At 42.6% G+C, this 11,690-nt stretch overlaps 1 protein-coding gene across 1 annotated transcript in view; it reads right to left on the reverse strand.

Moving 5' to 3' along the window:
• Positions 1-3,661: 3,661 nt before the first annotated feature.
• The window catches only part of CCNB1 (cyclin B1), an 8,467-nt gene continuing 438 nt past the window's right edge, over positions 3,662-11,690 (reverse strand). The window contains exons 2-7 of the mRNA XM_011959368.1: positions 10,404-10,604; positions 7,186-7,344; positions 6,486-6,722; positions 6,060-6,200; positions 4,555-4,665; positions 3,662-4,384 (exon numbers count right to left, since the gene is read on the reverse strand). Of these exons, the coding sequence (XP_011814758.1) occupies positions 4,277-4,384; positions 4,555-4,665; positions 6,060-6,200; positions 6,486-6,722; positions 7,186-7,344; positions 10,404-10,604 (957 nt within the window). The 3' untranslated portion in view covers positions 3,662-4,276. The remainder of the gene's footprint in view (positions 4,385-4,554; positions 4,666-6,059; positions 6,201-6,485; positions 6,723-7,185; positions 7,345-10,403; positions 10,605-11,690) is intronic.

The raw sequence follows: 11,690 nt of genomic DNA on the forward strand, positions 1-11,690 counted from the left end.
GGTCTTGAGCTTCTGGGCTCAAGCAATGCACCCGCCTCAGTCTTGCAAAGTGCTGGGATTACAGGTGTGAGCTACTGTGCCTGGCCTATTATATTTAATAGCTCTAGGACAAACGACTTCACTGTTTAATTTAGCTAGTTTCCAATGAATGAATGGGGACTTCAAATGATTGTAAGGCTTTAAAAAGATGAAACTGGCTGGATGTGGTGGCTCACGCTTGTAGTCTCAGCACTTTGGGAGGCCTGATCACCTGAGGTCTGGAGTTCGAGACCAGCCTGACCAACATGAAGAAACCCCGTCTGTACTAAAAATACAAAATTAGCAGGTCATGGTGGTGCATGCCTGTAATCCCAGCTACTCGGGAGGATGAGGCAGGAGAATCGCTTGAACCCGGGAGGCAGGGGTTGCAGTGAGCCGAGATCGTGCCATTGCATTCCAGCCTGGGCAACAAGAGTGAAACTCCGTCTCAAAAAAATAAAAATAAAATAAAAAAAGATGAAATCGGCCAGTCGCGGTGGCTCATGCCTGTAATCCCAGCACTTTGGGAGGCCAAGGCGGGCAGATCATGAGGTCAGGAGATAGAGACCATCCTGGCCAACATGGTGAAACCCCATCTCTGCTAAAATAACAATTAAAAAAGCCGGGCGTGGTGTGGTGGCGTGCGCCTGTAGTCCCAGCTACTTGGGAGGCTGAGGCAGAATCACTTGAACCCGGTAGGCAGAGGTTGCAGTGAGCCAAGATGGCGCTGCTGCACTCCAGCCTGGTGACAGAGCAAGACTCCGTCTCAAAAAAAAAAAAAAAAAAAAGATGAAACCCTCTCTAATCTACCTTAAGACTAGTAAAATAAGACACCAGACAACAGTAGCAACAAAAATCAAGCAAAGTTTCCATGAGCTGCAAAAATTTCTTTTTTTCTTTTCTTTTCTTCTTTTTTTTTTTTTAGACGGAGCCTTGCTCTGTTGCCCAGGCTGGAGTGCAGTAGCGCAATCTCGGCTCACTGCAAGCTCCGCCTCCCGAGTTGACTCCATTCTCCCGCCTCAGCCTCCCTAGTAGCTGGGACTACAGGCGCCCATCACCACGCCCGGCTAATTTTTTTTTTGTATTTTTAGTAGAGACGGGGTTTCACCGTGTTAGCCAGGATGGTGTCAATCTCCTGACCTCGTGATCTGCCGGCCTCGGCCTCCCAAAGTGCTGGGATTACAGGCATGAGCCACCACACCCGGCCTGAGCTGCAAAAATTTCTAAGTGAAATATTAGCAGATTAAATGTATATACCATAAGTAAGAATTCATTCCACCATAATAGATCTCTAATGTGGAATACTATATGAAAAGAGAAAAACCAAAATAATATCATATGCTGAAAATGTTAATGGAATTCCACAACCTTGCCTGTTAAAAACTCCGCAGTTTAAACACAGCATGGAATCAAAATTTAAAAAATAAACTTGACATAGTATTTCTATCATTTGATATTTTTTGCTATTTAATTGGCCTTTATAGTTTCTATTACTATGTGACATCAATTCAGGGACAGGAAACCATCTATTACTGATTATTTTGGAGATTCTAATGTTATAAAATAGAAAGGTGAAACTTTTGGATTTAAGGACTAGAAAATTCTCCAATAAAAATACTCAAGAAGGAAAACTGATGTCAACTGGATAAGAAATTAAATAAAAATAGAAGTGGGGGTCAGGCGTGGTGGCTCACGTCTATAATCCCGGTGCTTTAAGAGGCTGAAGTGGGAGAGTGACTTGAGGCCAGGAGTTTGAGACCAGCTTGGACAATAGTGAGACCCCACCTCTATACAAAAAAAGGAAAAACAAAAAATTAGCCAAATGTGGTTAGCCCACCTGTAGTCATAGCTACCTAGAAAGCTGAGGTGGTAGGATAGCTGGAGGTCCGGGCTGCAGAGCACTATGATTGCGCCATTGTACTCCACCCTGGGTGACAGAGTGAGACCTTGTCTCTATTTAAAGCAAAACAGGAGTGGGATACCCTACTAGGGAGATGAAGAAAAAAATTTAAACAGAAGTGAGAAATATATCCCGTTCACAATAACGACAAAAGGCATAAATCCAACCATAAATTTAAGAAAGTTGCAGAAGTATACAATTAAATTCCAACGTTATTGAAGGGCATGCAACAAGGAGTGATGAAGTTTCTAGATGTTAAGACAATATGTCAGTCTATCCCAAGCTAGTACATAATGTATAGTCAAAATCTCAGAGGAGGGCCAGGTGTGGTGGGTCACGCCTGTAATCCCAGCACTTTGGGAGGCCGAGGTGGGCGGATCACGAGGTCAGGAGATTGAGACCATCCTGGCTAACACGGTGAAACCCCGTCCCTACTAAAATTACAAAAAATTAGCTGGCCATGGTGGCACGTGCCTGTAATCCCAGCTACTTGGGAGGCTGAGGCAGGAGAATCACTTGAACCTGGGAGGCAGAGGTTGCAGTGAGCGAGATCATGCCGCTGTACTCCAGCCTGGGTGGCAGTGTGAGCCTTTCTCAAAAAAAAAAAAAGTTTGCAAATATTTTTTGCCAGTTGGAATCATAGAAATAAAAGGCTGATTACCTTCAGTTTTAATAATGCAGAGAAAACTGGCACTTCTGACTCCGTCTCAAAAAAAAAAAGGTTAAAATGGCAAATATTTTTTGCCAGTTGGAGTCACAGAAATAAGACTGATTACCTTCAGTTTTAATAATGCAAAGAAAACTGGCACTTTTGTACATCATCTGGTTCTATCGAAATGTAAAATGCATGTTTGCTTTAGGGAACCTAGAATACACAAAGAAAAGCATGGTATAAAACAGTATATTGGCCGGGCATGGTGGCTCACGCCTGTAATCCCAGCACTTTGGGAGGCTGAGGCAGGCAGATCACCTGAGATCGGGAGTTCAAGACCAGCGTGACCAACATGGTGAAACCCCATCTATACTAAAAATACAAAATAAGCTGGGCGTGGTGGTGCATGCCTGTAATCTCAGCTACTCAGGAGGCTGAGGGAGGAGAATCGCTTGAACCCAGGAGGCAAAGGTTGCAGTGAGACGAGATCACACCATTGCACTCCAGGCCTGGCGACAGAGTGAGACTGTCGCAAAAACAAAAAAAAATTACTCGTGTTACTTAATGATTGGGATATGGTTTGAGAAATGTGTCATTAGGTGATTTTATTGTTCAAACATCAGAGTATACTCACACAAATCTAGATGGCATACCCTACTGCATTCCTAGGCTATATAGTGTAGCTTATAGCTCCTAGGCTACAAACCTATACACCATGTTATTGAACAGACAATTATAACACATCAGTATTTGTGTATCTAGGCACAAGGTACAGTAAAAGTATGGCATCATAATCTTATGGGACCACCAATGTGTATGTAGTCTGTCTTTGACCAAAATGTTCATGGGGCACATGACTATCTATACCATGTAATATAATGCACAAATACAGGTAGGCTTATGTATGTTGACAATAATTGTTACGTATATATAATAAACCACATTTTTTAAAAACCCATAAAAATTAATATGCACATCTATATTTATACAAGGCATGGAAGGATAAATCCGTAATTGTTGATGTCAGGTGGGTGGGATTTAGAAAGAGCCTAAGAAAGGGGTAAATTAACTTTTAAAAAAGATACCTTTTGTATTTGAGTATTGTTTTATTAAACAAAACACAAAACCAAAATCAAAACTGGTCTTAGAATATAAAGTTCTCATTTTTCAAAGTGAAAGTCTGAAGATACTAGCTAAAGTTGATAACTTAAATAGTGGTAAAAGTAAATAACTTAGAATTATGGCAGCAATCACCAGAAGAAACAGAATTCTAACAGGGTGACTAGGGATTTGGTGGTAGACTTTTACTTTAAAATAGAACTACGTAGCATCTCCATGATGACTTGGCTTACATGCAGTATGTCCTATGGAAGTAAAATTTTCAAATACCTCCATCGCCTTCAGTAATTCATATTAATAAAGTAAAAGCCAGGTACATAAAACAAGAATCAAGTATATAAACATACACATCACTTGAATCCCCAGGTAAACCAAAAGCAGTTTTTAAAAATATTCCCCACCATACCTTTTAAGACAACTTTTCTGCTACCCTACAGTAGCAAGTAACCACATTCAAATTAGTTAAGCTATAAAAAAGTAAAAGGGGCCATAAGCTTTATTAAAAGGAAATACAACAGTAATATGTACAGATGGCACATGGTGCCAATTTTATTTGTAAATATAGTACTCCAACTCAAGTTTACAAGTTACACCTTTGCCACAGCCTTGGCTAAATCTTGAACTAGTGCAGAATTCAGCTGTGGTAGAGTGCTGATCTTAGCATGCTTCGACGTGGCATACTTGTTCTTGACAGTCTGGAAGACAAAAGGATGGCAATTAAAGAGGGGAAAAAAAATCACAAGATCCAATGATACAGGTATTCATTTAAAACATTAACTCATTAAAACTAAACCAGGCATTTGCAGGCATTAAGTTTGAATTATTAGACTTTTCGACATCTTAAAATGCCACTATATTGACTCACCATGTGCTTTGTAAGTCCTTGATTTACCATGACTATATTCTTAGCCAGGTGCTGCATAACCAGAAGAAGAGATTCTTCAGTATATGACAGGTAATGCTGTAGAGTTGGTGTCTAAGACAACAAAAGTTAATGTTAAAAATGCTCAATCGATGATTTTCATAAAGTTTCTAGATGTTTGATGTTATTCAGGAGTGGGGAAGGGATGGGTACTGTATCACTAATTAATACAAGTGAAATGTAAGACAAAGCTAAAGACTCCTCCTTTCCTAGGTGCTCTCATGCTTCTATATGAACCTCTGCTCAAACACAATTGCACTATTGTAATTGCTGACTTGCCCACCCTAAAACTAGACTCTACTTCCTTGAGGCCAACTTTGTCATAGTTCTAGTCTTTCCTTTTTTTTTTTTTTTTTGAGATGGAGTCTCACTCCAGGCTGGAGTACATGGTGTGACCTTGGTTCATTGCAACCTCCGCCTCCCGGGTTCAAGTGATTCTCCTGCCTCAGCCTCCTGGGTAGCTGGGATTACAGGTTTGCACCACCATGCCTGGCTAATTTTTGTATTTTTAGTAGAGATAGGGTTTCACCACATTGGTCAGACTGCTCTCGAACTTCTGAGCTCGTCATCTGCCCGCCTTGGCCTCCCTAACTGCTGGGATTACAGGTGATAGCCAACACACCCGGCTGCATAGTTCTATTCTTAACACCTAGGGTAGTGCCTGCCACATAGGAGAGGCATTTGCTGAATCAATGAATATGAATGTACTATTAGTATGTCATTTGACCTTCAAGTTTCTCCTCTAAGGAGTAAAAGCTGCTCTACCTTTCTCAAAGGGAATACAGTTGAAATTAGGCAAAGAAATGGAAACACTTGACTGGTTGCAATGGCTCACACCTGTAATTCCAACACTTTGGTAAGTGGAGGTGGGTGGATCGCTTGAGCCCAGGGTTTCAAGACCAGCCTGGGTAATACAGGGAGGCGCCATGTCTACAAAAAATATAAAGGTCAGCCTCCAGAGTAGCTGGGACTACAGACATGTGCCTGTATATATATATATATATATATTTTATATTGGTAAAGATGAGGATTTGCTATGTTGCCCAGGCTAGTGGGCAACTCTTGTAGTTTATAAGTGTGATGATTGGGTGTTCATGTGAACGTGTGAAATGTGCCAACCTGAAACCTTGTTACAACGTGGGCATGAAACGTCTGATATGAAAAAAATTTAAAAACTAGCCAGGAACCTGCAGTCCCAGCTACTCTGGAGGCTGAGGTTGCAGTGGGTCAAGACCGCATCACTGCACTCCAGCCTGAGAGACAGAGCGAGACCTTGTCTCAAAAACAAAACAATGTGGAAACATTCTAAGACATCTTTTTAAACTATTCCTTCAGTAGATCCCATATTTATGAATCACTTGAATTGCCCTTTAATAACAAAAGTTCTGTATTTAGTCAAACACTCTTTACAATTTAAAAGCTTAGGAGTTCTGTGGGACAGAGCTTACCCATTCACCATTATCCAGAATTTTCAGTGCTAAGCAAAAAGCTCCTGCTGCAATTTGAGAAGGAGGAAAGTGCACCATATCATAGTCCAACATGGTTAGTTCCATCAGGTATTTGGCCAAAGTATGTTGCTCAACATCAACCTGAAACAAAACCCGTGTCACTGAGTTTCTTTCAGAAAATTTTCATTTGGCACTACTAACCTGCATGCCCATATATATCTTTTAACTACAAATGTTTGTCTATAAACTCTCAAATGCCCATGGAAAGCCCTAAGATTAACATGCAGCCTGACTAGAAATAAAGAACAACTTTATCTCTTCCCCACGTAGTTAGGTATAATACAGGTCAGTGGAATTTGACTTGCTTGGTCAGCAGCAGTGTTCCCTAATGTACCCATACGGAAAGATTTCTTAAGAAACCTGTACCTCTCCAATCTTAGATGCTCTCCGAAGGAAGTGCAAAGGTAGAGGCCGACCCAGACCAAAGTTTAAAGCTCTTAGAATCTTCATTTCCATCTGTCTGATTTGGTGCTTAGTATAAGTATTGTCAGTCACAAAAGCAAAGTCACCAATTTCTGGAGGGTACATTTCTTCATATTTGCTTGCAATGAACATGGCAGTGACACCAACCAGCTGCAGCATCTTCTTGGGCACACAATTATTCTGCAATGGGAATTTCAACACAATGAATAACATGTTTGAAAAGGAGACACAGAGCTATGATGGAGAGGTAGAAAGACATTCTCCCATTGCAAAATCTTAATTAATGATACCATATCCCCCAAGAAAGATTTTAGCTGAAAAAGTCAGTTTCTTTTTTTTTGAGATGGAGTCTCGCTCTGTCGCCCAGGCTGGAGTGCAATGGCATGATCTCAGCTCACTGCAACCTCCGCCTCCTGTAGCTGGGAAAACAGGCGCCCACCACCACACCCAGCTAAATTTTTGTATTTTTAGTAGAGATGGGGTTTTACTGTATTAGCCAAGATGGTCTCGATTTCCTAACCTCATGATCCACCCGCCCGCTGGGATCACAGGCATGAGCCGCCGCGCCCGGCCCAGCCCAAAAACGTTAGCTTCTTATGACTCAGCTAGAATCCTGGAAGGGAAAACTTACTGAAATGCTTACCTGCATGAACCGATCAATAATGGAGACAGTCATGTACATGGTCTCCTGCAACAACCTGAATTTCATTTGAACCTGTACTAGCCAGTCAATTAGAATGGCTCTCATGTTTCCAGTGACTTCCCGACCCAGTAGGTATTTTGGTCTGACTGCTTGCTCTTCCTGCAAAAGAAAGTGCCGATTATTCTTAGAAACATGATTCCATGTGACACATTTATGTCCAGAAAGATCAGTTAGTTCCTACAGTAGCACTGGAGCATTTAGAATCTCTATCAGTTCCTTTTTTTTTTTTTTTGAAATGGAGTCTCAGTCTGTCGCCCAGGCTGGAGTGCAGTGGTGCGATCTCGGCTCACTGCAAGCTCCGCCTCCCGGGTTCATGCCATTCTCCTGCCTCAGCCTCCTGAGTAGCTGGAACTACAGGCGCCCACCACCACGCTCGGCTAATTTTTTTTTGTATTTTAGTAGAGACGGGGTTTCACCGTGTTAGCCAGGATGGTCTCGATCTCCTGACCTCATGATCCACCCGTCTTGGCCTGGGATTACAGGTGTGAGCCACCGTGCCCAGCCTTTATATCAGTTCTTAATTCAGTTATTCATATGGTCACCACAAACAACACCATCACCAAGAAAGAAAGCAAACATTAAGGCCGGCGTGGTGGCTCATGCCTGTAATCCCAGCACTTTGGGAGGCTGAGGTGGGCAGATTGCTTGAGGCCAGGAGTTCGAGACCAGCCTGGCCAACATGGCAAAACCTCTTTACTAAAAATACAAAAATTAGCTGGGCAAGGTTGCGCACACCTGTAGTCCCAGCTGCTCGGGAGGCTGAGGCAGGAGAATTGCTTGAACCCAGGAGGTGGAGGTTGCAGGTAGCCGAGACTGCACCACTGCACTCCAGCCTGGGTGACAGAGTGAGACTGTCTTCCCCCTCCACACCCCCCCCCAAAAAAAGGGCAAACATTAGATAGGACAGTGTGACAGCTTTTTTATATTGTCAGGTCTTACGATATTCAATTCACCACAACTCTTGCTAGTCCACTCCCTTCCAAATAAAGACACTATACTATCATCTCAGATCTTTTCACTTGAGCCTCTAAACTTAGAACCTGAGCTTTACGTAGAGAAAATATGAGTAACTCCCAGGGCAGCTGGAACCCATGTACTACAACACTCCTGCCTGCTCCAGGGTTAAACCCCAACAGCAACATAGCTAAGAACTGTGGGGGACAAGAGTGACTTTATTTTAAATGCTAATCCAATGTGACTTCTGCCTATTCACTTTAAGTTTGGCCTCTCCTCCAAAACAGCCCTTCATACTATTGTATACATTATAGGCTGTGAGGTCTGCAGCATTCTCTCAGCCACCCACACATTCATTCTAGAGCACGTATACTTTCCCCAAGAAAATGTATACATACTCAAGCCGTGGGTATGAGGGGTTACAGTGCAGAGATCTACATCTTACAGCCATCAAAGACCAGACTTATGTCTGTAAATTCCCCCTAATCAGTCACCCAGTACCAGCAAACTCCATTTATCTGCCTCATTCCTTGGTTTCTCAGCTCCTCTGACATTTGTGGGGTTGCTTTGCGTATATGGCCGCCTTGCACAGAACAAGAACGAAGCATCAAGAAACAGCACATTTACAGGCTGGGCGTGGTGGCTCATGCCTGTAATCCCAACACTTTGGGAAGCCAAAGCGGGCAGATCATGAGGTTAGGAGATCGAGACCATCCTGGCTAACACGGTGAAACCCTGTATCTACTAAAAATACAAAAAATTAGCCAGGCATCGTGGCACGTGCCTGTAGTCCTAGCTACTCAGGAGGCTGAGGCAGGAGAATGGCATGAACCCGAGGCAGAGCTTGCAGTGAGCCACTACACAGCCCCCGGGTGACACAGCGAGACTGTGTCTCAAAAAAAAAAAAGTATCCTCCAAAGTTAGAACACAACTTTAAAAAGCACTGAAAAGATGGGAGAAGAAACTCAAAGCAGAAGGCTACTCCTGGCATAGAAGTCTTGCAGAAGAATCCTATAGAAAAAGGAGAGGCCCCAAAGGAGCAGGCAAGAGATGAACATGTCAGTGATGACATAAGATGATGCATTAAAAACAACTGGGGGCTGGGTGTGACTGCTCACGCCTGTAATCCCAGCACTTTGGGAGGCCGGGTGGGTGGATCATCTAAGGAGTTTGAGACCAGCCTGGCCAATATGGTGACCTCATTTCTACTAAAAGTACAAAAATTAGCTGGGTGTTGTGGTGGACACCTGTAATTCCAGCTGCCCGGGAGGCTGAGGCATGAGAATCACTTGACTCGAGAGGCGGAGGTTGCAATGAGCCGAGATTGCACCACTGCACTCCAGCCTGGGCAACAGAGCAAGACCCTGTCTGAAAAAAACCAAAACCAAGTAATACAAAAAATTAGCCAGGCATGGTGGTGTGTGCCTGCAATCCCAACTACTCGGAAGACTGAGGCAGGAGAATTGCTTGCTTGAACCCAGGAGGCAGAGATTGCAGTGAGCTGAGACGGCACCATTGCCCGCTAGCCTGGGTGACAGTGTGAGACTCCCTCTAAAAACATACACACACACACACACACACACACCAAAAAACTAGGTAAATGTGATAATGGTATAGTTGACGCTACTATGTTTATGCTGCCATATAGAATGCTTGTGTTTGTAGGAAAAGGGCAAATGCCATTAAGACAAAGTTTCAAAAGTGGGATCAAATTGAAGTGAACCAAACAGTAGCTTTTTGAGTGTACTCCTTTTGGGCACAAATAATTTCACCAACAACTGGATGCACATCAGCCACACTAACACAAAATGCCTTGTGTTAGGGGTGGCTGTAGTCTTTGAGTATATTCTACATCCTCATCCACTTCCTGACCCATTATCACCTAAAATGCAGAGTTTGGGACTTAACCATTCCAAACGCGGTGGAGACTGCATATATACATATCAAATTCAATCTGTGGACTTTCTTTCAGAAAGACCGATAGTAGTATCCACCCTAACTTCGAACTTTCCTGCACAAAGTGGCAAACAGACTCCATTGATTTAGTGACTTTTTATTTTAGGTATTCCATGAAGGAGAATTTGAAAGTGTGATCTCTTGAGAAATGCTGCCCAAGTCCTGCTTGAATTATTATGAACTACTGATAGAAAAGACTTTCACAAAGTTAGATGCAGTTTAGAAAAAAAACTAATGATAATACTGACCTCAAGTTGTCTCAGATAAGCATAAATATCTTTCACATATTCACTACAAAGGTTTGGATCGGCTCCATCTTCTGCATCCACATCATTTACTGCAAGAATTACATCAGAGAAAGCCTGACACAGGTCTTCTTCTGCAGGGGGACATCCAGATGTTTCCATTGGGCTTGGAGAGGGAGTATCAACCTTAAAACAAAGAGATCTCTTGAAACAAGAGCAAATAGGAGTAAGCACTATAGTTTGGGCATGAAGGTCAGGTTATTGGTACCAACTCAAGACAGTATTCTCCTGAATCAACATACAATTCATTTCCTTAAAGGAAAAGTATCTTTTCAGACTTATTCCATTTCTTTTTAGGAAGTGATTAACATCCAAAGTGATCATTTGGGTTGGGCGTGGTGGCTCACACCTTTAATCTCAGCACTTTGAGAGGCTGAGGTTGAGGCCAGGAGATCAAGACAAGCCTTGGCAATATAGCAAGACCCTGTCTTTGTTAAAAAAGAAAGTGATCATTTAATTACTCAATTAAAAAGAATGAGGTCGGGCATGGTGGCTCAAGCCTGTAATTGCAGTACTTTGGGTGGCTGAGGTGGGAGGATCCTTTGAGACCATGAGTTCCAGACCAGCCTGGGCAATATAACAATAACTCATCTCTACAAAAAATTAGCTGGGCATGAAGGCAACTGCCTATAGTCCTATACTCAGGAGGCCAAGGTAGGAGGATCACTTGAGCCCAGCAGTTTGAGGATACAGTGAGCTATGATTGCGCCATTCTACTCCAGCCGGGGCAAAAAAAAAAAAAAAAAAGTGAAATGCCAACTCAGAGTGAGTCAGTTTAAAGTTGGAAGCAAATAAATTCACATTCTAGACTTTCCTGCAAAGGAAACTGAGAATCTTTATCAGCAACATGTGAAGTTAATCCAAATAAAGGACAATTCAGTCTTTAGTCTTTATTTCAAAATATAAGCTGCTTCTCACTACTCAAAATAACAAATTCTATCCTGACTACTAAGGATTAACTTCATTACCATTAACCATTTCCTTCAAGCTCCCTTCATCCCATTGTTCAAACATTTATTGAGCCCCTTCTTCAAGTCAAACTCTACAAGGCATTGACTTCATGGCATCCTCAAGGGACTCTGAATTTAGTAGATAAAGTAAAGAAATAAGGTCGGGCGCGGTGGCTCACGCTTGTAATCCCAGCACTTTGGGAGGCCCAGGTTGGTGGATCACGAGGTCAGGAGTTTGAGACCAGCCTGGCCAACCTGGTGAAACTCCCTCTCTACTAAA

The sequence above is a fragment of the Colobus angolensis genome, unplaced genomic scaffold (assembly GCF_000951035.1).
Source record: "Colobus angolensis palliatus isolate OR3802 unplaced genomic scaffold, Cang.pa_1.0 Scaffold49, whole genome shotgun sequence".
In the NCBI taxonomy this organism is placed as follows: domain Eukaryota; kingdom Metazoa; phylum Chordata; class Mammalia; order Primates; family Cercopithecidae; genus Colobus; species Colobus angolensis.